Source organism: Rhineura floridana, chromosome 9 (assembly GCF_030035675.1).
Source record: "Rhineura floridana isolate rRhiFlo1 chromosome 9, rRhiFlo1.hap2, whole genome shotgun sequence".
Taxonomy (NCBI): domain Eukaryota; kingdom Metazoa; phylum Chordata; class Lepidosauria; order Squamata; family Rhineuridae; genus Rhineura; species Rhineura floridana.
This window is the reverse complement of record NC_084488.1, coordinates 65,284,326-65,310,713: the sequence shown is the minus strand read 5'-3', so window position 1 is coordinate 65,310,713 and position 26,388 is coordinate 65,284,326. Positions and strand designations below refer to the sequence as shown.

At 43.0% G+C, this 26,388-nt stretch overlaps 1 protein-coding gene across 3 annotated transcripts in view; it reads left to right on the top strand.

Moving 5' to 3' along the window:
• The window catches only part of ARHGAP10 (Rho GTPase activating protein 10), a 199,236-nt gene that overhangs the window by 107,159 nt on the left and 65,689 nt on the right, over nt 1-26,388 (top strand). For all 3 annotated transcript variants that reach the window (XM_061584721.1, XM_061584720.1, XM_061584719.1), the window contains 2 exons: nt 96-201; nt 684-843. In XM_061584721.1, the coding sequence (XP_061440705.1) occupies nt 96-201; nt 684-843 (266 nt within the window). The remainder of the gene's footprint in view (nt 1-95; nt 202-683; nt 844-26,388) is intronic.

Genomic DNA, 26,388 nt, shown 5'->3' with positions numbered 1-26,388 from the left:
AGATGCCTCTGCTGGATTGGATTTCACTATGTCAAGAGAATGTATGTTATACCAACTGCATGACTAATACTTACTTGGTACATTCTTTTATGTAGAAAGTGGCAGCCCTGAGTCTCGTGTTAATGCTATCCACTTCTTGGTTCATAAACTTCCAGAGAAGAACAAAGAAATGCTAGATATTTTGGTGAAACACTTAGCAAAGTAAGCATCTTGTATCCTAATTTAGTTTTTGAAAAGTAGGCTTAATTATGTTCAGAGCTGAATTCTCTTCTGTGTAGGAACATAACTTGTAAAACAAATGTGAAGCAGGCTGAAACGTAATCTATTGAGTCATACAAGTGTTTGCTTAACAGTGTTGGCTGTTTTTGCGGGTTTGATCAAAGGTGAAGAGAGGGGTTTTTTTTGTAGATGGAGATTTGTTCGTAAATTTAAATTGGCTTCACACCATCTCCCTGTTAAAGCCTGAATGTGTTAGTATATGTTCAAGTTCAGTCAGTTTTGCCTTATAATGTAACTATCAGATTTTGTTTTATTTCAAGGCTTAAAAAGAAAACTGGGAAAAATCATTGCACAAGTTTAGCTTCTCTGGGTTCAGGAAAGACAATTCTCCCCCTTTCCTACTTTATAACTTCGTAATTTTGAATGCTCACTCCTTTTTTCTTTTTTCTTGTGTTCTTGAAAAGCGTTTCAAACCATGCCAAGAAGAATCTCATGACTGTAGCGAATTTGGGAGTAGTGTTTGGACCAACTTTAATGCGGCCACAGGAAGAAACTGTGGCTGCCCTCATGGACCTGAAGTTTCAGAACATTGTAGTGGAGATCCTAATTGAAAACCATGATAAGGTAAATGGGAGAAGCAGGGAGGACTTTGCTTTTATTCCACAGTAAGTAATGTAATGTACACTTTTGTTTAGCAGACTGCAACCAAAAAGGATACAAACCCAACCTAAACAACCTCTGAAAAACTCAAATGGGCTCTGTAATGTATCTATTAGAACATCTAAAATATAAATGTAATTTTATTATATAATAGCTTATTATTATTATTCATTCATCGGTCCAAATTAAAAGACTGAGCAAGATACACATCTGTGCAACATATGGTGTAGGTCAGATTTATTATTTACAAGACCTAAAAATGCCTGAGGTGCTCAGGAACATCCAGCTACCAAAAATCCAAAGTACCCATTGAAGAAGTCCTTCACAGGTTGAAATGCATTTGGGAAAGATCTAGTACAAGATTTGAATGCAAGGAATGTATTGAGGATATTTTATTGTCATATATGATGGTTTTTAATTATGTTTTATGATTGCTAGCTATTATATTATAAAATTACATTTAATATTTTAGATGTTCTAATAGATACATTACTGAGCCCATTTGAGACATTTTAGCAACATAAGGTTTAACATGCAGCAGTATTCTATTTTATTTCCTATGTTCAGACTGTGAGTGCTGTTAGTGATGTAGCCAGAATGCTACCATCCACACACAAGAGGGAGTTATCAGCAGGCTTGGGGGAACCCAAAGGTTTACAGAAGTAAAAAAAACCCAAAAACCTTTGAGGGCAAGGAAGGAGCTCAGTGAGCTTTACACATTATTAGTGGGCACAGATTGCTTACTGACTATTTGAGTGAACCGCCGAAAACTGATGAAAAGGGGGATGGAATATCTTGCAAAAGAGCATAATGGGCTACTTAGAATGCTGAACGGGAGCACTTTACACTGCAAGATTTTGTTGTAGGTTCCTCTTACTGATTTTATTTCACGTTCCTTTTCTCTCTGTGTTGTTAATCTAAGACAGTAATATTAGCTCTTCAAAAACATGAAAATTTGGACAGAGAAAAAGAATAAAATGTGGCAGACTGCATTTCCCAAACATAGTCAAATACCACGGTGACCAAGAGGGTCTCTCTATGGCTAAAGCACTTTCACAATTCTGCAACCTATCACTTATATGCCCCCCTTTCCCAGTATAGGCTTTGGAGTACATTGTGCACCATTGCAGTACAACTCCTGATCTACATGATCAGTGTTTCAAACATGAGAATCTTTGTTTTAGGGCATCACTGAATTCAAATTTCAGAAATATTCTCCATTATCCAAATGGCTAAGCTTTCCTCCTCTTATCAAAGGTAAGGAGTCTTGTTGCCTGTATAGAAAGATGCCAGGGCATAGGCTGAAACACCTGATGCAGTAGCCTTGTTGAAGCTAAACAAACCTGGGTCTGGTCAGTGCCTGGATGGGAGACCACGTCAGAATCCTGTGTGTACTGCTCTGGATTCCATGGAATAAAAGCAAGATATAAATGAAATAAAAATAAATAAAACCTTTGACTGAGGCAACCAAGTTGATGAATGTTTACACACTTGAATTAGAGGTACGTTTATTGAACATACTATCCAGCCACTATTTCAAATGAAAAGAAAATAGGCATTGTAATCACAAATTGTGTGAATCACTGATTTATGCAATAGTGAGTCTTACACCATTCATTTGTTTATTAAATATTATTTGTAAGCATTCCTTGCTAACTTTGAGCGGCTCACAGACATCACCATTGGTTTCTCCATGTCCACATTGCTATCCTATCTCACAGTTTGTATAAATGCCACCAGACCAGGTTTTTTTTTGTTGCTAACTTCTTGCATTGCTTTAGGAAACTAATGTTGGCTTTATGTTTAATGAGCAGTCTTAGTATTTTTCTCTCTGTTCCAAAAAACAAAATAATCAGAAAAGAGAATGAAAATGTGTATTGTCTTTATACTTTCCTCAGGGTTCTGAGAAGTATAACTAATATTTTCTTTTAATATCTTTAATTGCTTTTATATTTCTACCATCACTTCTGCACTTGCCAGAAAGTATTGGCTTATTAGTCTGACTCTTCTCACCGACACACACTCCTGCTTCTTTCCAGACTGGCAAAAAGCTTGCTTTCAGTATGGTAGAGACTCAAATAGATTCATTATAGCCAAACTGGCAGACAGATGTCTATAGAAGCACCACATCAATGCAGACTAGAAAGGTTTTGTTTTTAAAAATTAATTTTATTTTCCCAGAAGATAAAACAGAGAGGTGGCAGTAGAGGCAAATGGAATTTTCACTGTTTGCACTTTAGCTATCATACAAAAGGAACTCCACCTATTTTTTACTTTCTAAGACAAGTCTGTCTTCTTTTGGGGCAGATACAAAAGGCTAGCTAATACATTCATAGTAGAAAATTATAATTTATTATTAATCCAACTGTTTCACATGCATTATGTGTCACTAACCCTTACAAAATTAATATGAAGGTCAACGGAAATTATCTTCATATTACAGATGGAAACTGATGCTGAGGCATTTGAGTTGGTTGTGCAGTGGGTTAATGGCTCAGCCAAAATTTTAACCAAAGACATTTGGCTCATCAAAGATGGTATTAACTACAGTATTACACCAGTACTGAAGAACGATAAGTATTTACTATAGAGCTGACTGAGTGTGGATTGATTGCAGATCAGCATAATTTATTCTGTTCTTTTCATCTTAATAAGATTTGTTGAATCCACAAGTTTCATACTTCTCTTGTTAGATACGAAGGAGTAGAATTAAGGGTGTGTGTTTATGTGTGAGTACACATTGTGTTTCAGATCTGGGCTGTGAGCTGCAGTCTGAGGTGAGCCAGAAGCCATGGGACAATCCAGTGGTCAGGACTGAAGGAAAGTCACACCATTGAACACCAGAGCTCAGGAAAACCTTGTTGGTCAAGCAATGCATGACTGAAACAGGAAGCTTTTTATATTTCTTCCTTCTCAGGGTGATCTAGTGGCCAGCTTGGGTGGGTGAAGTCAGCCCAGGCCCTGTAGCTGTTTCACAATGAAGCTGCCTCCTGCAGTTCAGAGATTTGCCACATGAGACAGCTGCAGCTTCTGCAGACCTAGCAGCTCCTGACATAATTCTGTATTTCTTTTATTTATTTTTAGGTGTTTTCAGACGTTTCCAAGTAGTATTAATTATCCGCACAATTTTATAGATAACTTTGATTACTGAAGTAGATGAAAACTCAGGCTGTGGGAGAATTTGACTATGCTTTCAACTGCCTGTGAATATTGAATGTTAGTATCACATTAAGGAAACATGATTTTGATTTTCAAATTGTTAATTTAGAACATGGACAAATGTATTTTCGGATCCTCTTGTTTTGGGGCAATAAAGGTCTTACATCATCAATCATGGCTACTATATGAGATAATTAAAACCCGCAAAACTTGGGAAGAGGAAGCGGGGGAAGATAGATGGTCTATCCTGCTTGGAATATGCATATATATTGCTAAGTATGTAGTGGTAATTATCTACAAAACAAACCTTACACATAAAATACAGTAACTGTTTTTCACATCCTCTTTATGCTGGACATTGTTACTATAATAATTTCTTCAAAAGGGGAAGACTTTACAGCAAAACATCAGTATTATATCTCTCTCATGTGGTTTCAATATAATGCTTTACAGCAGACATGCTGGCTTGAACTTGAAAGCTAAAGGCTTTGTTAAGTAGTTTTAGAATGCTTTATCTGTTAACCCCCCTATTTTTTTTGTAATACAAAAGAGCTTTATGTCTATGTGCTTGAATAAGAATACTGGCATATTCTCAAACTAACTATGTAGGAAAAGAGGAATATTTCCCCACCTTTTCACATTTAAAGAAATAAGAGACAGGAAAATCTCTCTCAGTAGTTCTGAAGGCAGATTCCTAATTTATTTACGTTAGAATTTATATGCAACTTTACCACCACACATGCAGTTTCAAAACCAGTTTCCAACAATAAACAACTATTTATTTAGGATTATTTATATTCTGCCCTTAATATGAAAAACATCAATAAAATAACACTATTAATAAAATAATGAAAATATATAAAAAGACAATAAATCTAACCTCCCAGCTCACCATCAGTGCAAATTTCCAGATGCTTGTATAAAATGCCATGCTTTAAGCTGCCAGCTGAATAACAACAGCATGGATAACAGCTGGATTTCAAGAAGTAAAGCTACCAATGATGGGATGCAAAGGAGTTTCCCTGGCCAATCTTAAGTTTCAGGCAGGACTTTACAGGAAGAGGTGGTTGTGACGCCCTTCCCTGGCTCTCCCTGTCAGGTTCCTACCTGCTCGTGGTTACTGCCTGTCTATAGGCACCACCAGGGACTCCACCAGTCCAGACTGTCCTTTTATATGGTTTCTCTCCCCGCTCTAGCACAGATCTCAACAGATCCCCCTGCTAGGCAGCACCACCAGTCACGTCCTATAACCAGTAGTCCCAGAGACTCTGCCTGCGTCTCTCTATCTGGTTACCTCTGTGACTGAGTGCTAAAGCTGTCCCAATCCCTTTGATTTACTCAGACTGCTTGTGGTGTTATTCTCTTCACCGCTGCCACCATTTGTTACAGTTTCCCTTCAGCCTTGGTCATTACCTTACCCTCCCTTCTGGTCTGTGAAACCCCAGCCAAGGATCAGGCCTTTGGTAAACCAAATTAAGTATTTATTAAAGATAACAAAGCTAACAAGATTAACAAGATTTCTTCTTAAGGCACATAAGCATATGGTTTTACTCAATACTAATCCGAACTCCACCCCCCTCCTTCTCCCCTCTTTCCTGGTAAACCACTCTCTCAAACCCACCAAACAACCCACTCTTTCTCTTCTCTCCCCAGATTCCACTCTCACTCTTCCTTTTATACGTTCAGCCATTTTAAACACTCAGCCTAGCATTCTACTGCCCATTCACTCCCCCTCCTCTTTCACTCCACTTACCATGTATCTTCTAAACAACCAACACTTACCATATATACATTAATATAGGAACATCACATTTCCCCCCCTTAAACAACGGCAGAGTATTATTTCTGTTCCAGGATTTATACATCGCGTTAACAATATAAACAAGTCTCTATGGGGAAAATGTCTTTCTTTGTCCCTCCGTCTGGTCACGTCACTGCAGTCCCGGCCACTTGCCTGGAAAGTCCATCGGCCAGTACATTGTCCTTGCCTTTTATGAACTGGAAGTCCACTTGATAGTCCTGTAGGGCCCAGGACCACCTCTGCAGCATAGTGTTATGGTTTTTCATAGTCTGCAACCATAACAAGGCCCGATGATCCGTAGTCACTGTGAATCTTCGTCCCCACACGTATGGGCGCAACTTGTTCAGTCCCCACACGACCGCTAGGCACTCCTTCTGGACCGATGAATAGTTTCTCTCCCTCGGCGTCAGCTTGCGACTCAGGTACGCCACTGGATGTCTGGTGCCTTCTCTCTCCTGTAGCAAGACGACTCCCAGCGCCAGGTCCAACGCATCTGTAGCCACGATGAATGGTTTCTCATAGTCTGGTGCTATTAATATGGGTCCTTGGCACAAGGCTTGCTTCAGTAGATCAAAAGCCTTCTGACATTCATCCGTCCATACCACACGCTCAGAACACTTCTTTGTTAATTCATGCAAGGGGGTTGCTATTTCCCCAAAATTTCTCACAAACTTCCTATAAAATCCAGCCACACCCAGAAATGCCCTTACTTGTTTTTTGGTTAAGGGGATCGGCCACGCTTGTATTGCCTCCACCTTGCTCCATAAGGGGGTGATTTTCCCACTCCCCACCTTATGTCCTAAATAGATTACTTCCTTTAGTCCAAACTGGCATTTCTTAGCTTTTATTGTGAGGCCTGCTTTTCTTAAGGCCTCCAATACTGTTATCAGGTGTCGGACATGCTCAGGCACCGACTTGCTAAAAATGGCCACGTCATCGATATAGGCCACTGCAAAATCTGACATGCCTCGCAACACAGTATTGATTAGCCTCTGAAATGAACTTGGTGAATTCCTTAGTCCCATGGGTAAGGTCACAAACTCATATAACCCATCTGGTGTACTGAAGGCAGTTTTGGCTCTGGATTGCTCGTCTAGTTCCATTTGCCAAAATCCTTTACAGAGATCTAGTGTAGAGATAATGGTTGCTGCCCCCAATAACTCTAACATTGCGTCTACCCTAGGCATAGGATACGCATCTGGGACAGTAATTTTATTGATTAGCCAATAATCAATGCAAAACCTTGTCATTCCATCTTTTTTCGGAACCAGGACAATACTTGAGGCCCAGGGACTGATGGATTCCCTGATCACTCCTAATTCCAGCATATCTTCCACCTCCTTTTTGATCTCATTCAAAACTTTCCCATTCACACGGTACGGAACAGATCTGATTGGGGCATGATCTCCAGTATCAATGGAATGTATAACTATACTGGTTCGGCCAGGTTTGTTGCTAAAGAGATTCCTATAGGTTTTCAAAACTCTCAGAATCTCTTCTTTTACTTCCTCCTTCACCTCCTCTGACCATTCCACTTGATCTACCCCTCCTTTGTCTTTGCTTTCCTGTACCAAATCTGGAAGTTCAGGCCCACTTCCCTCAGGGAATAAGGTAACTTGCAACACCTGTACATCCCTGGTATGGTAAGGCTTCAACATATTTACATGAACCACTTTGCTTTGTTTAATTGGTCTGTGGTGATTACATACGTCACTGGGTCAAGCCTTTCTCTGATGGTATATGGTCCTTCCCAGTTAGCCTGTAATTTGTCATGTTTCCTGGGTATGAACGCCATAACCATATCTCCCACATCATACACACGTTCCCTGGCTGTTCTGTCATACCAGTAATGTTGCTTCTCCTGTGCTTGACTCAAATTCTTTTCCACCACCTCCATCATTGATGTTAATTTATTGCGGAATTCCAATACAAAATCTACTACCAATGTTTTGTACTCTCCCAGGGTTCCTTCCCATGAATTTTTTAATAGTTCCAAAGGTCCCCTCACTTTTCTAGTGAACATGAGTTCAAAGGGTGAGAAGCCTGTTGACTCTTGAGGGACTTCTCTATATGCAAATAAGAAGCATCCCAAACGTTCATCCCAGTCTTGTGGGTGATCTTGAACATAGCTTCTGATCATGCCCTTCAAAATGCCATTGAATCTCTCTGTTAACCCATTAGTGGCGGGATGGTAAGTAGTGGTCTTTAGATGTTTTAGACCACAACATTTCCACATACATTGCATCACTTCTCCCATGAATACACTGCCTTGATCCGTCAGCACTTCATGAGGGAAACCCAGCCTCATAAAGATTTTTAATAAAGCCTCTGCCACTACAGGGGCTTCTACAGATCTTAGTGCTTCTGCGTCTGGGTACCTGGTGGCAAAATCCACCACCACCTCTAGATATTTCTTGCCATGCCTTGTGGGTTTGGAAAAAGGGCCCACCAAATCTATTCCCACTCTATAAAAGGGTTGTCCAATTATAGGAAGGGGCTTTAAGGGTGCCTTAGTCTTTACTCCACTTTTTCCCACCTTTTGGCATATTCCACAAGATAGACAATGTTGTTTTACATCTTTGGAGATGTTTGGCCAATAATAATGTGCCGCCAATCTCCTCTTGGTCTTTTTTATTCCCAGATGTCCTGCACATGGGACATTGTGGGCTACCTCTAGCAATCTGGTTCTGTATTTGCTAGGTACTATCAATTGCTTCACTGGTTCACATTCATCCTTTCTCTCAGCAGGCATCCACAGTCTATATAAAATCCCATTTTCACACACAACTTGATTCCTCAGTTTGTCAGTGAAAGGAATCTGTTCAGTCAGGGCTTGTTCCTTTATCTGCTTCAAGTTATATCTTTATGCAGCTCTTCCCTGAATTGCTCTGCTTCTTTCTTATCAGAGACCACTTGATACAGTTTCTTTCCTTCAGCAGGCCTGCTAGTGGTTGCTATGGTGACCTGAGGCTGGTTAACAGATTCCACCCTGTTTGTTTCAGCCCCCCTTAATATGGCTTCTTTTTCTCTGCCAATTTGCTGTCTGGTCACTACATAGATCTTTCCTTGGGCTCCCATTACTTCTCTTCCCAGTATTACTGGTTCTTGTTGCTGGGCATTAATGCCTACTTTATATCGGCCCTCTCGGCCTCTCCAAGTCATTTCCACCAGGGCCACAGGCAAACTTTCTGGTTGACCCCTCACTCCTTGGATATTCACCATTTCCTGAGGTAATATTTCTTCAGATTTTATTAAATCTGGCCTCAGTAATGTCTGAGCAGCACCAGTATCAAGCAATGCCCAATAATTTGCCCCTTGTACACTCACTTCCTCTCTCAGACTTGAATCAAGGTCTGTTACTTCTGTCCAGTTTATCTGGCAGAACTGAACCTTTTTCACTGTTTCTAAAGCCTTGGGCTCTGTTTTCACTGCCCTTGTCTGAGCAGGATTACTAATGGGGTTGGCAACCTCACATTGAAAACGTAGGTGCCCCGGTCTACCACATTTGTAGCATAATTTCTCCTCACTTTTAGGGTACACAGATCCACTCTGGGGTGTCCTGTGCCCTTCAGATTTTACTGGAGGACTCACTCGCTGTGGTACCACATCCCTTCTGCCAGCGTTATATGGTCTGGGTTTAAAATCTCTTGATGTTTTCCCCACCCAGCCAGTTCTGTTGGAGGCGAAGTGATCCGCCATCTCTGCGGCCTCCTGCACCGATGTAGGGGAACGGTCTTTGACCAGGAGCCTTATTTCTGGTGGTAACTGATGGTATAATTGATCCAATATCATGAGGTTTTTCACCTCCTCCACAGACTGAGCTTTTGCACTTGTCAGCCATTTCCCAAATATGTCCATCAGTTTTGCCCCCAGCTCCACGAAAGACCTCCCTGTCTGTATCTGGCAGTTTCTGAAAAGCTTTCTAAAATAATCAGGCCCCAGTCTGAATCTTTTAAACACTGCTTCTTTGAATTCAGCATAGGTGACGGGCCTGTCTGAGGGGAAATATTGGTATACCTCAGCCAATTCCCCTTTAATCAGGTTTGATAAATACTTTATGTATTTATCTTCAGGTAGCCCCCACAACTGAGCTGCTTTTTCAAAGGTGCTGAGGTAAATTTGAGGATCTTGACCAGGCTCATAGACAGCAAAGTCCTTTGGAGTAATTTTTATTTTTGCTCCATCTCTGTCCTTTCTTGTTTCATCAGAATGAAACTTCTCTCTTTCAAATTTTAACTTTTCTACTTGTAATTCAGCATCCACTCTTATTCTCTCAAATTCCAACTCCCTCTGTTTTTCCTTCTCTGCGCCTTCCATCCTCAATCTCTCAGTTTCCAACTCCCTCTGCTTGTCTTTTTCCTCAGCCTCCCATCTTAACTTCTCTCTCAAGTACTCTATATAAGCGGGATTGCTTAAATATCCTTCTGGGGTCTCTTCTCTGACAGGTTGTTTTTGCTGGGCAGTAGCAAATCCTATAAGTGCTACCCTCAATTCATCTACCCCTTTACCCTCGTGAGGTAAATTGAATGTTATGCACTTCTTAACCAGCTCCTCTCTTTTCATTTTTATGTATTCAGCCATGGTGTTTGAGTTCACTCACTCTTTGCCACACACTCTTTGCCAGTCACTCTCACAAGAAATCTTGTTTTGTTATTTCTGTTTGCCACACCACTGTTCTGGATTCTCTAGTATTCGTATCTGGATTCTCTGTTGTTCGTATCCCACCGCCACTGACACCACCTGTGACGTAGTCTCCTTTGTTCGTATCCCACCGCTACTGCCACCACGTGTGACGCCCTTCCCTGGCTCTCCCTGTCAGGTTCCTACCTGCTCGTGGTTACTGCCTGTCTCTAGGCACCACCAGGGACTCCACCAGTCCGGACTGTCCTTTTATATGGTTTCTCTCCCTGCTCTAGCACAGATCTCAACAGATCCCCCTGCTAGGCAGCACCACCAGTCACGTCCTATAACCAGTAGTCCCAGAGACTCTGCCTGCGTCTCTCTATCTGGTTACCTCTGTGACTGAGTGCTAAAGCTGTCCCAATCCCTTTGATTTACTCAGACTGCTTGTGGTGTTATTCTCTTCACCGCTGCCACCATTTGTTACAGTTTCCCTTCAGCCTTGGTCATTACCTTACCCTCCCTTCTGGTCTGTGAAACCCCAGCCAAGGATCAGGCCTTTGGTAAACCAAATTAAGTATTTATTAAAGATAACAAAGCTAACAAGATTAACAAGATTTCTTCTTAAGGCACATAAGCATATGGTTTTACTCAATACTAATCCGAACTCCACCCCCCTCCTTCTCCACTCTCTCCTGGTAAACCACTCTCTCAAACCCACCAAACAACCCACTCTTTCTCTTCTCCCCCCAGATTCCACTCTCACTCTTCCTTTTATACGTTCAGCCATTTTAAACACTCAGCCAATCATCTAGCATTCTACTGCCCATTCACTCCCCCTCCTCTTTCACTCCACTTACCATGTATCTTCTAAACAACCAACACTTACCATATATACATTAATATAGGAACATCACAGTGGTCCTTCAAGTATTTAGGGCCAAAGTAATCTAACATTTTGAATTCAGACCAAAAACATATTAACAGCTAGTACATATCATTAAGAGCAGGTGCAATATGGTTTCAGTTTGTGACTACTCAAAAGCCAAGATGCTGCACTGCCTACTAGCTACAATTTCCGAGTCATAGGGCTTCAAGGGTAGCCCTACATATAATGCATTATAGTAATCTAACCATCCCACTCTAGGATGCACACCTTAATGTGGTGAGGGTGTTTGAGAGTGTCGAAGAAGCTGAGAGCAATGCCATCAGGAGTCTAGACCCAGACCGATGGCAAACGCAAAAGAAGAGTAATTGGAAAGATTTTACACAGAAGTACAGGAAGAAATTGATCACACACCAAAAGAAGATGTGCTGATAATCATGGGGGACTGCAGTGCAAAAGCAGGGAACAGAGAAGAACTAGGAATTGTGGGAAATGGAGCTTAGGAGATAGAAAACAAGTAGGAGAAAGACTTATTGAACTCTTTGAAACCAATAATTTGTTTCTTGCAAACACATTTTTTGAGCAACCCAAAAGCCGACTGTACATGTGGATATCACCAAATGGTCAATATAGGAATCAAATTGATTATATAATTGGTAACAGAAGATGGAGAAGTTCCATACTTCCTGCGAAAACAAGACTGCAGTACAGATCATGAACTGGTCATATTGAAAATCATAGTAAAGCTAAAGAACAACAACTAAGCAATCATAATGCCAAAATACAATTTAAATAACATCCCAGAAGAATATAAAGATCAAATAAGGAACAGATTTGAGGCATTAAACTTAGTTGACAGAGAACCAGAAGAACTATGGAGTGAAGTCAGAGACATTATCAGGGAAGAATGCCAAAAGTCAATACCTCTAGTTAAAAAGAGAGAAAGACCTTAATGGATGACTGATGAAACTCTTAAAATGCTTAAAGAGAGAAGGAAAGCAAGAGCAAAAGGAGATAGAAACACGGTTAGAACCCTAAATGCAACTATACAGCGACTAGTACGTAGAGACAAAGAGAACTATTACAATAGTTACTGTATAGAAATAGAAGAGGACAACAAAAAAGGTAGAACAAAAGCCCTATTCCAAAAGATAAGAGAAATTAAAGGAAATTTAAACCAAGAGTAGGGATGCTGAATAATCAACAGGGGAGCACACTGACTGACCGAGATAAAATAAAAGGAAGATGGAAGCAATACACTGAAGAACTCTATAAAAGAGGAGAACCATATGATGAAGAACCAGAAATTTTAGAATGTGAGGTGAAAGCTGCTCTTAAAATACTTGGAAGAAACAAATCACCAGGAACAGATGGCATACCAATAGAGTTGCTACAAGCTACTGAGACTGAATCTGTCCAAATTTTGACAAAAATTTGTCAGCAAATATGAAAAAGAAAACAATGGCCCACAGACTGGAAGCGGGATCCCAGGAAATGCAGTAATTATCAAACTATTGCCTTAATATCCCATGCAAGTAAAGTAATGCTCAAGATTCTACAACAAAGGCTCTTACCATATATGGAGCGAGAAGTGCCAGATGTCCAAGCTAGATTTAAAAAGGGAAGAGGTACCAGAGATCATATAGTAAACATTCATTGGATAATGGAACAGACCAAGGAATTTCAGAAGGAAATCACCCTATGCTTTATAGATTACAGCAAAGCTTTGATTGTGTAGATCATGAAAAAGTATGGAATGCTTTAAAAGAAATGGGGGTGTCAAAGCATCTGATTGTCCTGATGCGGAACCTATACTCTGGACAAGAGGCTACTGTAAGGACAGAATGTGGAGAAACCAATTGGTTCCCAATTGGAAAGGGTGTGAGACAGGGGTGTATTTTATCACCCTATTTGTTTAATCTATGTGCAGAACATATCATACGGAAAGCGGGATTGGACCAAGATGAAGGAGGTGTGAAAATTGGAGGAGGTGTGAAAATTGGAGGGAGAAATATCAATTTAAGATATGCTGACAATACCATACTACTAGCAGAAACATCAATGATTTGAAACGAGTGCTGATGAAAGTTAAAGAGGAAAGCACAAAAGCTGGACTACAGCTTAATGTCAATAAGACTAAAGTAATGACAACAGAAAATTTATGTAATTTTAAAGTTGACGAGGACATTGAACTTGTCAAGGATTATCAGTACCTTGGCACAGTCATTAACCAAAATGGAGACAATAGTCAAAAAATCAGAAGAAGGCTAGGACTGGGGAGGGCAGCTATGAAAGAACTAGAAAAGGTCCTCAAATGCAAAGATGTATCATTGAACACTAAAGTCAGGATCATTCAGACCATGGTATTCACAATCTCTATGTATGGATGTGAAAGTTGGACAGTGAAAAAAGCTGATAAGAGAAAAATCAACTCATTTGAAATGTGATGTTGGAGGAGAGCTTTGCGCATACTATGGTCTGTGAAAAAGACAAATAATTGGGTGTTAGAACAAATTAAACCAGAACTACCATTAGAAGCTAAAATGATGAGACTGAGGTTATCATACTTTGGACATATAATGAGAAGACATGATTCACTAGAAAAGACAATAATGCTGGGGAAAACAGCAGGGAGTAGAAAAAGAGGAAGGCCAAACAAGAGATGGATTGATTCCATAAAGGAAGCCACAGACCTGAACTTATGACTTGAAGGCATATAACAACAACAACAATCTAACCAGAAGGTTATTGGAACATAAATTACTGTGGGCAACTTTGTCCAGGAATGGCTGTAGCTTGGGAAAGGCACTTCATGCCATTGCTGACACATGGGTTTCCGATGGCAAGGTGGAGTCCAGGAGTATCTTCAGAGTTACAGACCTGTGCCTTCAAGAGGAATGCAACTCCATCCAAAGCACCCTGGGAATCATCAGTCCACGTTATCTCTCTATCTACCACAATTTAGCTCTACAATGGCCAGACACCAGTCCAGAATCTGCACAGCCTTACCTAATTCAGATGAGAAGAACAAACAGATATTGATAGCACCCAACTCCAGATCTCCTGATGACTTTATGTAGAAGCTTCATGTAGACGTCAAATGGCATTGGGGATAGAATTGAACTCTTAAGGGACTACTGTAATATTTGTGGCTCCCCGTTCTAACCTGCAAAGCTGGTCCAGGGGGGTATCATAGTTGATGGTATTGAAATTCCATAATCTATGCCAGATCGTCTCTGTCATCTGTATCATGAATTATATTCACGAGTTTGGGGTTGGACTGGATTATTCCTGTGAGTCTCCTTCCAGCCTCTGATTTGGAATCCTGTGCCTTGGGGAAGGGGCTGGCTCTGCTGGCTAGATGAGTTTCTTTTCTTAAGCTAATAGAGTGGCCAGTTTGCTAATGGGTCTTTCAAGTGCCCAGCCACTGGTGAATGGGCCAGGAAGATCTTTTTGTCATTTAAACTCTGCAGGGGAGCCTCCCCCTCCCTCCTGGCAGCTAGCAGAGGTTTGTGCTTTGAGTGTTTTTAGAGTGTCTAGAGAACGGCTGGGAACTGGAGGGAGGCAGAGAGGCTATTTCTCTGCTCGATGGCTTTAAGATGCCTCCTGTAACACTGATGGAAAAGCTGGATATTGGACTGCTGATGCCTTGAATCCCTCATCCTAAACTCAGGTTGGAATGTGCATAAATAAACAAAGCATATTTAATAAAGACACCACAGTCTCCACTGACCTTCTTCCTAAAGGAAACCAAACCCTGGATGAGTGCAGGGACCCTGGAAATCTCACTGCTCGGAGATTGGGGAGGCGCACAACAATATTTTATTTTGAATTGACATGGCATTAAAAAGGAGCAAAAGACAATTAAAAAAGGTAAAGGTGTCCCCGCACTTGTAGTGCGAGTCGTTTCCGACTCTTAGGGTGATGTCTTGTGATGTTTACTAGGCAGATCGTATATATGGGATGGGGTGGGATTGCCAGTTCCTTCCCCGGCCTTTCTTTATCCCCCAGCCTATACCGGGTACTCATTTTACCGACCACGGATGGAAGGCTGAGTGGACCTTGACCCCTTTTACCGGAGATTCGACTTCCTCCTTCTGTTGGAATCGAACTCTGGCCGTGAGCAGAGCTTCGGCTCTGCGCCACAGAGGATCTTACTAAAAGACAATTAAGCAGGAGTTATATTAAGCAAATAGCTGGGTGAGAAGTTAAAACAAGGGAAAGGTTAAAGATGTCTAACCCTACGTCTTCCAATGAATTGGAATCCTTCCAGTGCCATATCTACCCATATACTCCCACATTTAACGTCTGCTATTCATATTTGAAATTGAAAGACAAAAAATATTTCTCAGCAGCAATAATAAAATAAAACAAACTCTAGGAATAAAGTGCTGATTTCCACTAGAGGGTAGTACATGTCTAAGAACTCAGCCAACTGTATTAATATATTAACTAGCTATATAGCCAGTATACTGACCAACCTGTTCTATTGGGCCAAACCATTACCTTAACTGGGTACATTCCCTGTGTGACAGTGTAGGAGAGAATCTTTCTGTACTGCCAGAATCCTCTGGTTGTTTTGTTTCATTTTGCTTTCGTTTTTATAAGCCCACCACCACCATTCAAAGGCTGAATCTAACCTGAAAAAATACCCTAGGTTGTCTGGCTGGGTTTTTTTTAGGAGAGAGGTATATCCTACTGGCAAGGGTCCATCTCTCCAGCCCAGCTCCAAAAATAATAAAGATATCTAAATTTACTTTTCCAAACCCTAGATGACACAGAGTTTAAACGATGTTGTAAAATGTTCTTAGATCATAAAGGGGTAGCTTAACACCCATGCAGTTTAACATATGGGGAAGATTTTAGTTAACATCTGTAAAGAAGGATTATATGGGAAAGGGATTAGGGCAGAGCAGAAAAAGTAAGGCAACAATATTTCACACAGATCTTTCAAAGAAAAAAATTGAAAAGTCAATCTAAATTACTTACATTGTACTTGCTTGAGTAGTGTATTGGGTTTCAGAGCAAAGGCAGAGTTCTTTGCAGAAAATATGACAGAGCATCTTGGATGCCTGATTCACATGGTTCCAAAGGAGATGAGGAACTGGGGATATGTCCCACATTTTTAAGAATTTGAAGTTAGCTGGTCTCTCATCTGATATGGAGTGTAGTTCTAACCAGTGACAAAGTAAACCCTGTCTATGAATTTATGACAAGGTTGCCAGTCATAAATTTGCTTAGAAGGTGGTTCCATTTTTCTAATGGGTTTGGATTTCCATTACAAAAGAGCTAGCCAGTTTAGATCGGATGGGAATGAGTTGGATTGGAATAGTAAGGGTATTTGCCTATGCAGGGTGTTCTCAGCAGGGATTCTTGGTTCCAGACGATCTAGATGGTTATGTGATCTATACTGAATATATGAATTCATCACACTTTGTTACTGGGTGTGTCCATATGCAGCATAATGACAGGATTCAAAAGTGAGCTTAGCCCAACATGAGATAAACAGAGCAGTAGACATAATACAACCAGAGTTTCCTGCCATGGTCCATTTCAAAGGACAACCCCCCTGCAGTGGCTTCTTGAATCTACATCTATATTCTCTCCAAGCAACTTGTCCAACCAAAAAGCAGGATTGATCAGCCAATATTATTTCTATGTAGGGAGAACAGTCCCAGCGTCCCAAGTGCAGGCACTATCAGGCAGCAATATGCAAGATTTTTGCTTTTGCAGTAAATGACACTGAAGAAACATCATGCACTTGGGCCATGCCTTGAGTGGTTGGCTAGCTGTAACAAATTAGAAAATAACTGGCCAACTCCATCCATGTGCATGTGAATCCAGGGATAGAAGGAGCAATGCACATTTAATTATGTATTATCTTATCTTCACTTTTGATGCACGTAAGTGGACTTTAGATGTTCCTGCAAGCTCACAAAATATATTATTGATAGCGTATTTATTTTGAAATAAGTCAACAAGCAGAAGAGGTTCACAAACAATGGGGATTTGGAATTTTTTTGAGAGCTGCAAATAGTTGGGGAAAGGGATGAAACTGGCTTGTGCAGGCCTATTGACCTGCCCTGTAATATCTCCAGCACATCTCTAATCAGTCTTTTGGTAGGAGATAGGAAGTTACCTTACACTGAGTCAGTCCATATAATTCAGTATTGCTTCCACTGACTGGCAGCAGCTGTCCTGGGTCTTGGACTGTGGTCTCTCCCAGCCTACTTGAAGCATATGTTCTACCACTGAGCCATAGCTCTTCTGCAGAACTCTGAAGGAGGTGATTCTTCAAATGTGTTTTCTTAACTTAAGCCTTCTTGTAATTGAAAACCATTTCTTTTTGCCCTATCCTCAGTGAATAAGGTGAACAACTGCTATCTGTGTTTCCTATTCTTCTTCTGGTGAATCGTGTCATTTAAATTCTAAGATGGCTGTGTGCTTACCTTGTGAAGGAGAACAGCTGCTACTAGTGTCATATTGAGAAGATCTCGGATCAGCATTGTCGGGTGTACATTTTTGAGAAGCAAGAACAAATGTACTATGTAAATCAACATGGCTTTGAGAGAAACTTCTAGTTTCAAAACAAGCTGCCAAAACATTGCAATACAAATTTTACATTCTAACATTCACACACAACATGCTTTCCCAGCTTTCGTATACGATAGATCATTTTGGAATACATCTCCTTGATTCAACTATAAAATTTCCAAATGGAATAGACAGCTGTTCTCCTGCTGTTTAAAACAGAGTACACCATAGACTCTTAAGTAGACAAATAGAAGCAAGAATAAGAAATTGAATTAAGATTATTACTACTCTCTTTAGTGCTGGCTGCCAAGACTCACTAAGGAACGTTTTTAGCATATGTTTAGTCTATGAAGATGGCACATGAAGACTTTGAAGAGAATTCTCCTGTGCAAGTAACAGATATCAGGTGGGTAGCTGGCTACACCTAGTGGTTGAAGGCAGAAGAGCACTGTTGAATTTTGCAGGCACCTCCTGCTCTGCACAGCTCCTTGCCTCAGTTCTCTTCTGCCTTCACCGGGAAAGGATGAGTTCTCTCTCTGCTCCTTTGGATCAGGCCTGTATTGCGTGTATGTGTGTTTGTGTTCATTTACTGTTGTTTCACTTCATTACTGTTGATTCCCTTTCGCTGCTCCTTCCCCTGTTAAAAAAAAAGTTTGGAGTTTTGTTTTCCTGCTTCCAGAGTTTTCACCATGACGTGAAGCCGCCAGCAAGGGAGATGCCTCCCCACCTCAGCACCGGCATTTTCCATGGCTTGTTAGCAAGCCTCCCCCCGCCAGCCTCTCAACTTGTTCTAGCTCCTTCTGGAGCCTCAGCACCTCCCCCTCCGTAAGCATCATTGTCACCTTGAGAGCATCACAACGGGACTGACCTTCCTCCTGCCCCAGTCAGGAGGGCTGTGGCAGACATTTACCAGCCTTGGGAACTGCCTGTGGCCTCCCACACACACACCAGCAAGTCTATCATTGCTGCATAGCCGCCACCATGGCCATTAGCCCCTGTAAGTCCCACAGTATGTTGCTCCCATGGGGAAAGCAACCCGCAAGTCTGAAAATCCCTTGGAAGAGGCTAAAGCTGCTCTCTCCTTCCCCCGGACAGACGCAGTGTCAGCTCCATTACTCAGACTGGCCTAAGGGCCTCTGGGCATTATGAAAACACAGACAGGCAGTGATGGCCTGCCCCTCTACCAGCAGGCAGGAGGTGGCTGAGGCTCGTGTTTTGGTGGTCAGGGTGGCTCTGGAAGGCTTGGGGCCTAAAAATAGCAGGCGAGTCAGCCTGAATTGGCAAGGTCTGGATAAACAGAAAGGGGCCACAGGGAAGGACTCTCACAGTGCCACCTGCAGAACGCAGAGGGACCAAGAATCCTTATCAGAGGAAGAAGACAATTAGCCTCACCCTTGGATTCCATTTTTTTCTGCAAGATCCTCCTGAGGTTTTTACAGGTTTTCTGAATGAGCCAATGTCTCTCCAAAACTTGCAAGAGGCTGAGGGGAAAACATTCCAACCCCCCTCTTCTTCCCACACTCATCAACTACAGGTGGGGGGGAGGCTCCAGTCATGTGGCTCTCAGGTTCAGTTTATCCAGTTACAACTGTCAGCTCATTCGCTTCAACAATTAAAAGACCAGCTCAGGGATTCTCTCTTGATGGAGCTGGCCAGAGACCTATCTGCCTCTTCTGTTCCCACACAGCTCCTACCCCAGGACACATCAGCACCACCACCTACTCAGGCACTGTCTAGAGCGCAAGTGGTGCAGGGTTCCACTACAGGCCGCTCATCTGAGAACACGTGGCCACCACTGAACTGCACATCCCCGGATCGTTATGCCATGCCCCAGGGCACGCATCAGCAAACTCCAGAAGATACATCTCTCGACCCAGACAATGACCTCATTGTCCTGGACAAAGAAGAATGGAGTGGGGACTCATAATTGGAAGAGATTTCAACCAATAGTATATTTCAGGAAGTGCACTTCCTCCCCCTCCTGTGCAAGGCAGTGGAAGCCCTCATTCTAAATTCCCCAGAGGATCCTCCTGCCCCCTCAGAATCAAGGGTTTCAGTGGTGTGTCCAGACTTGAAGCCCAAGTCAAGAGTACTAAAACTCCCATCTCTACTTCCCAAAGTGATCAAGTCCGAGTTTGACATCCCATTACAATTCAAGAAGTTTGTTCCAATCGCTAATAAATACTGTACGCTGGAGCAACACATCATAGACCAGCTGAAAGTCTCGCTGGTATATGCCCCCATAGAGAATTTGCTGAATCCATCCTTGAACCCAAAAGACTTGGATGCTCATCTCAAAGACATGACAGAGCACAAAATGGATCAGGGCTTTAGGAGGATCTATGAAGCTAGTGTGCTTTCCATGCGGGCATCAGCAGCCTCCTTGTTCGCAAGAGCTTCTCTTGTCTGATTGGAAGACCTGCAGGATGGTCCGCAGCAGGACCACACCCAAACCTGCAAGTCTGCTGAAGATCTCTCGATCAGTAACCTTTATGGCGGATGTATCCATGGATGCCATGCAATTTTCAGCAAGATCGCTAGCGGCAGGCATTTTCACTTGAAGAACCCTATGGCTGCACCATTGGGAGGCCAGCACCACAGCCCGCTCAATTCTCACCTCAGAGCCATATGTGGGAGGCAAGTTGTTTGGTGATAATGCCTTAGTGAGTGTCTTGGAATCTAAGGAAAAGAGAAATTCAATGCCTTCCTCCAGGAAAAGAGATGACAGAAGATCCTTTCAGAGATCACTCCACTCATATCTGTCGTCACAGTCCTTTCGAGGCTCCAGGACGTCGGAAAGGGCAAAGGATGCCCAGGCCATCTGTCCCTTCTGGAACAGACAACACAACCAGTTTAAGGGACAACAATAACACTTCCTCAACCGATCAGGATTTGGGTCCCAGTCATGAGGAAATAAGCATCAGTTCTGATGCCAGCATCCCTCTAGTGGGAGGCTACCTCCAATGCTTTGCTCACCGGTGGCGGGACACATCATCAGACCAATGTGTACTGCACACCCTCTGGTATGGCTTAAGGTTGGAGTTCACTGCCTCTTCTCCAGCGAGATTCATCCCATCCCCCCTGCCGGCATCTCCAGACAAAAGGGACAGAGTCTTACAGGCGATTTCCCATCTACTACAAATTGTGGCTATAGAACCTGACCCAACAGGGGAGAGTTTTTCAGGAAATGACTCGTTTTTCTTCACCGTTGTGAGGAAAGATGGCTTGTTCAGGGTGGTACTCGGCCTAAAAAACTTGAATGAATACATAAAGCACCACAAGTTTTGCATGGACACTTTGATATCAATCAAGGAAGCCTTGAGAAAGGGAGATTTTCTCTCTTCAATCGACCTGAAGGAGGCGTACCTCCACATACATATCTTCCCACCCCACAGGCGCTACCTAAGGTTTGCGGTGGGGGAGGACCACTTCCAATACAGATCTATGCTCTTCAGCCTTTTGTCTGCCCCCAGGGTATTCACAAAGGTCCTGGTTGCCCTGGTGGCATACCTCAGGAGCCCATGTCTTCCCCTAGTTGAACGACTTCCTGATTTGCTCCCCATCACTACACAAGGCCTGGAAAGATCTGCATGTTACCTTGGCCTGCCTGAAGGACCATGGCTTTCTCATCAACCAAGCCAAGAGCCAGTTATTTCCATCTTGCTGTATAATACCTCTGGGAGCCACAATAGACTCGCAGCGGGGAATCCTAAGGTTGGCCCAAGAAAGAGTAAACAAGATACGCACAGCAGTGTCAAATGTTATGTCTTGTAGTTCAGCAGACCTTATGCAACTGGTGGAGGTTTCGGGACTGATGGTGTCAACCTTCCAAACTACTCTTTGGGTGCATCACCACCCTTGCACCCTTCACTGAGTGCTACTGCCCTTCCAAAGAGACATAGCACCCAGGCGCCACCACAGAGTGGCACTGTCACCAGTGGTCTGTCAGTCTCTGCTATGGTGGGCTCATGAGCCCAATCTGCTGAAAGGAGTGCCGTTCCAGGATCCCCCTCGGACCCTGGTCACGTCAGATGCCAGCCTAACCAGCTGGGGAGCCATCTGCAATAGCCAAATAATACAAGGGACATGGACACTGCAGGAATCCACACTGCCAATCAATCTTCTGGGCAATTCATCTTGTCCTGATGCACTTCATGGAGTTCAGACGATTGGGGGCGGTGCTGGTCAGAACGGACAACGTGTCAGTCAAATCTTATTTGAACTGTCAAGGAGGCACATGCTCCCCCTACTTCCAGAAGGAAGCTTCCCTCCTTTTCCAATGGGTGGAGATGAATGTGGACTCAATCCTGGCAGAATACCTCAGGGGAGAGGACAATGATCAAGTGGACTGGTTGAGTTGGGTGAAACTGCATCAGGGAGAATGGAAGCTTCATCCAGTGGCCTTTCAGGAGATTGTAACATGCTTCGGCAGAGTCAAAGTGGACCTATTTGCCACCCATTGCAACCGCCAGATAAAGAGATTCTTCTCCAGGTATGCAACACCAGAGACGGAGGGAATAGATGCTCTGACATCCCAATGGCCCCCAGGACGATTATATGCCTTCCCGCCAGTTCTGATTATTCCCAGGGTACTCCAAAAGATCTGAGCCGAAAGGGTGACAGTTCTACTAGTAGCCCCCTAGTGGCCAAGGAGACATTGGTTTCTGGAACTCCTTGACCTATCAGTTGACCCCCTGTGACAAATCCCCCTAAGGAAAGACCTTCTCGCAGGGCAGCTTCTCCACCCGGACCCGGGGTGGTTGGCGCTTCATGTCTAGAGTTTGAGAGGCGATGGCTGTTAAAGAAAGGCATCCCACCTCAAGTGCTGGAAACAATGATGGCCTCTAGACATCCTTCCACTATTAGAATATATGGGGGTACATGGAAAACCTTCTCAGCCTGGTTGCAGAAAAAAGAGATACTTCGAAGGAAAGCAGGTATCAATGAAATACTATCCTTCCTACAAGACTGCTTATCATTGGGTCTCAGATGCAACACCCTGAGGCGCCAGGCTTCAGCGTTATTAGTGATCCTCTCCAAATCTCCAGACAATCCCCTGGGATCTCATCCTTTCCTCAAGCATTTTCTATGAGGGGCAACTATATCAGCGCCACCTACAGTTCATTGCTAGCCGACTTGGGACCTGCCCAAAGTGTTAACAGCCCTACAGAAGCCTCCATTTGAACCTTTAAGTCAAATATCTCTTCATCTGCTATCCTTTAAGGTCTTGTCTTTCATGGCTATTGCTTCAGCTCGTAGAGTGTCTGAGCTGAATGCCCTCTCTATGGATAGATATTTCTGTGTGTTCCATAAGGCTAGTGTAGTTCTCTGCATGGTCCCTTCTTTTCGTCCCAAAGTTGTCTGCTTTCCACTCTCAACAAGAGCTGGTGCTTCCCGCCTTCTGTCTTAATCCCGTTCATCCCACAGAGAAAGCATGGCACTCACTTGATGTGAGGAGAGCCCTTAAAGTGTATATTTCTAAAACAAAGTCAATATGCAAGATGGATAGTTTGCTTGTATCCTTTCACCCACCGTCACTAGGGAATAAGGCTTCCACTTCTACACTAGCTAGGTGGATTAAAGCATGTATTACCTTGGCATATGCTTCTTTGTGAATTGCCCTCCCAGCCAGAATAGTGGCTCACTCCACAAGAGTGGCAGACACGTCAGCAGCATTCTCACACAATGCCTCTCTGCTAGATATTTGTAGAGCGGCTACATGGGCCACTCCTGATATATCTATCATACATTACAAGATAGACACGTACGCATCTGCTGAGGGGCCTTTGGGAGGAGAGTGCTACAGCACGTTTTCTCAGACCACTAGTATGTTCAGCTCAGTGATGTTGCCACCCTACATGGGTCAGCTTTGGTATGTCCCACCTGATATCATCTTTTACATGTACAGGAGAAGAGACATTTGGTTTTAACATGAAACGGTCTTCTCTGTGCATGTCAAAAGATGATATCAGGTCCACTCCTTAGGAGGGCTGGGCTGCCACTAAATTTATCATAAAACAGGCCTCTTGCAGAGAGTGTATGAATGCTGTTGTCTTTTGTCTTATTGGTCAGATTCCTGCCATTCCTTCCTCATTTATTGGCTTGTCATTGAGAACTGACGCAAGGAGCTGCCCAGAGCAGGAGGTGCCTGCAAAATTCAGTAGTGCTCTTCTGCCTTCAACCGCTAGGTGGAGCTAGCTACCCACCTGATACAGTAGGGCCCTGCTTTACAGCACTTCGCTAATGTGGTGGTTTTGAATTATGTCCCTGTCCCATATGTGCAGCGCTTGTTCCATTTTTGCGGCGATTTTCCGATTTTGTGTTATGACGCAATTGATGGCGCCCAACACTCTGAGCACATCGTCAGAGCTTGGAAACATTCCTCCTACAGTTGGGCTGATGGGAGTTGTAGTTGAAACAAGGAACGTTTCCAAGCTCTGAGTCCAAGAAGAGCATCGGATGCCATTTTACAGTGTACAGTACCCAGCTTCTTTGTCTTCCCCTCCTCTTTCACCTTTAGTGTTTTCTGGTTTTTGGTTGGGTTGTTTTGGGGGTGGTTCTTTTCAGTTGATGTCCCCCCCTTTTTTTCCTTCTACCTGGCTGTTTCCCTGCCTGTCCTCCTTTTTGGGAACAGCGGAGGCTGCTACTGCCGCCTCTGGGAATAGCGGAGGCTGTTTCCCTGCCTGCCCTCATTTTTGGGGTCGGAGGAGGCTGCTACGGCTGCCTTTGCTTTAGCGGCGGTGCCCCTCATCCTTAGCTGGTTGAAGCGGTGAGTCGGAAGCTCGCAGCAGTGGCTCCATCTCATGCCCGCTTTACGCTGCGCTGCTTTTGATCTCCCCCCACTGGGCGCTTGCCGGCGGCTCCTCCCTCCGCAGCTCACTACTGCGGCCGTTGGAGCTCATGCTCGCGACAGCGGCAGCTCTCTCTCCGGAGCTTGCGGCAGCGACTCCTTTTCTTTCACTCCTGGTGGCAGTGTCTGTGGGGGTGATTGTCTTTTGTCACCCCCCCTGCTGGATTTGGTTTGGTGGCTACTTTTCCCTGCCACTTGGCACTACTCCCCCACCATAAGGAGGGTGAGCCAACGGGGAGGAGAGGGTGATGCATTGAAAAATGGAACATTGATCAGCCTTATTTTCACATATAAACATTTTCACATATTTCCCATTTCAAATATTTCCCATTCACTGCTCTCCTACAATAAGAGGGTCCCTTCATCAGAATATCACCTCAAATTCTATTCTTACTACCATCCAGAAAAATTATAGAGTCTCCATCCCATCCTAGATTTATAAAATATTAGCCACTCAGGAGAACTTTGGGAATTCTTCCCATTGCAAATGAACTTTCTACAAGAAAATGCTATTGACTTCTTTTCTTCTACTTTGCAACATGGCCTGTACTCTCTATTTGTATGAATCATTATGGTCTCTGTCTAAGCCAGATTAGGTTGCAGCCTTCAGCAGGGCTTTTCTCAGTGGTCTCTTTTCCTGAGAATGCCAGCACCTTCCTCTTGTAAGCGTTTACCAGTCTTACATGTGGTAGTCCACAGAAACTTCACAGTAGATAAATTGCTTATTGATAATTGATACAACATATGAGCCTCAGCTATGCAATGCCACAATCCTGTCACTTTCCCTGTTAAAATACTTAAAAGGGAGACATTTTGCTGCAGTTAAAAAAGAATTCATTTGTCCCATCACTTGAGACATGTACAGAGAGCAAAATCTTTTCAAGGTAAGGGCAGGAGCACCAGCTCATAGCCTAGGGCTCTTGAAGGTTCCCAGAGATTGCACTGTGCAGGTACAGAACCATATGTGTTCTTGCACGTATGCTCACTCAAAGACAATCTGTTATAGGTATGTAACCTGCCACTACGGTGATTTGTAGAAGCTGTCAGTTGAGAAATATGTTATAAAATATGGACATGTTCCAACCAAAGTTAAGTGTTTTGACATTCCATCAATTTCAGTCAAACCATATGCTTAGATCTCTCCCTATAAATCCCTGAAATCAGGGGCTGTAGACGTGTTTAACTTTGGTTGGATTGTACCCTTTGCTCATACTGATAATAAGATGATGGCTCTTTAAGTTTTATAATCTCGACTTGATGAATAAAGGAGATAATAAAGCAGATAATGTGATGACTATAGCGGGTGTAGCAGTAGAAAAATGTTTAGACAATGACCTTAATAGCTTTCTAGCAACTGACTATTTTAACTAAGAGAATTCAGTTCTAATGTTTGATTTTCTGCAAAATGAAATCTGTGCATCTGTGAAATGTGGATTTCCCCTGTTACCAGTTAACAAAAGAAAAAGCAAGTGGATTGTTCAGATGAGCAATGGCATAGCGCCTTATTCTGGGTTGGCTATTCTTAGACTCTCTGTACACAACTGCACTAGCGTACTGAGAAGTGAAAGGTTCTGTCATGGCCCTGTCGGAGGACTCATCTGACAAGGATGACTCTGGAGTAACAGCAGCAGACCCAGAAGCAGCAGACCCAGAAGGAGA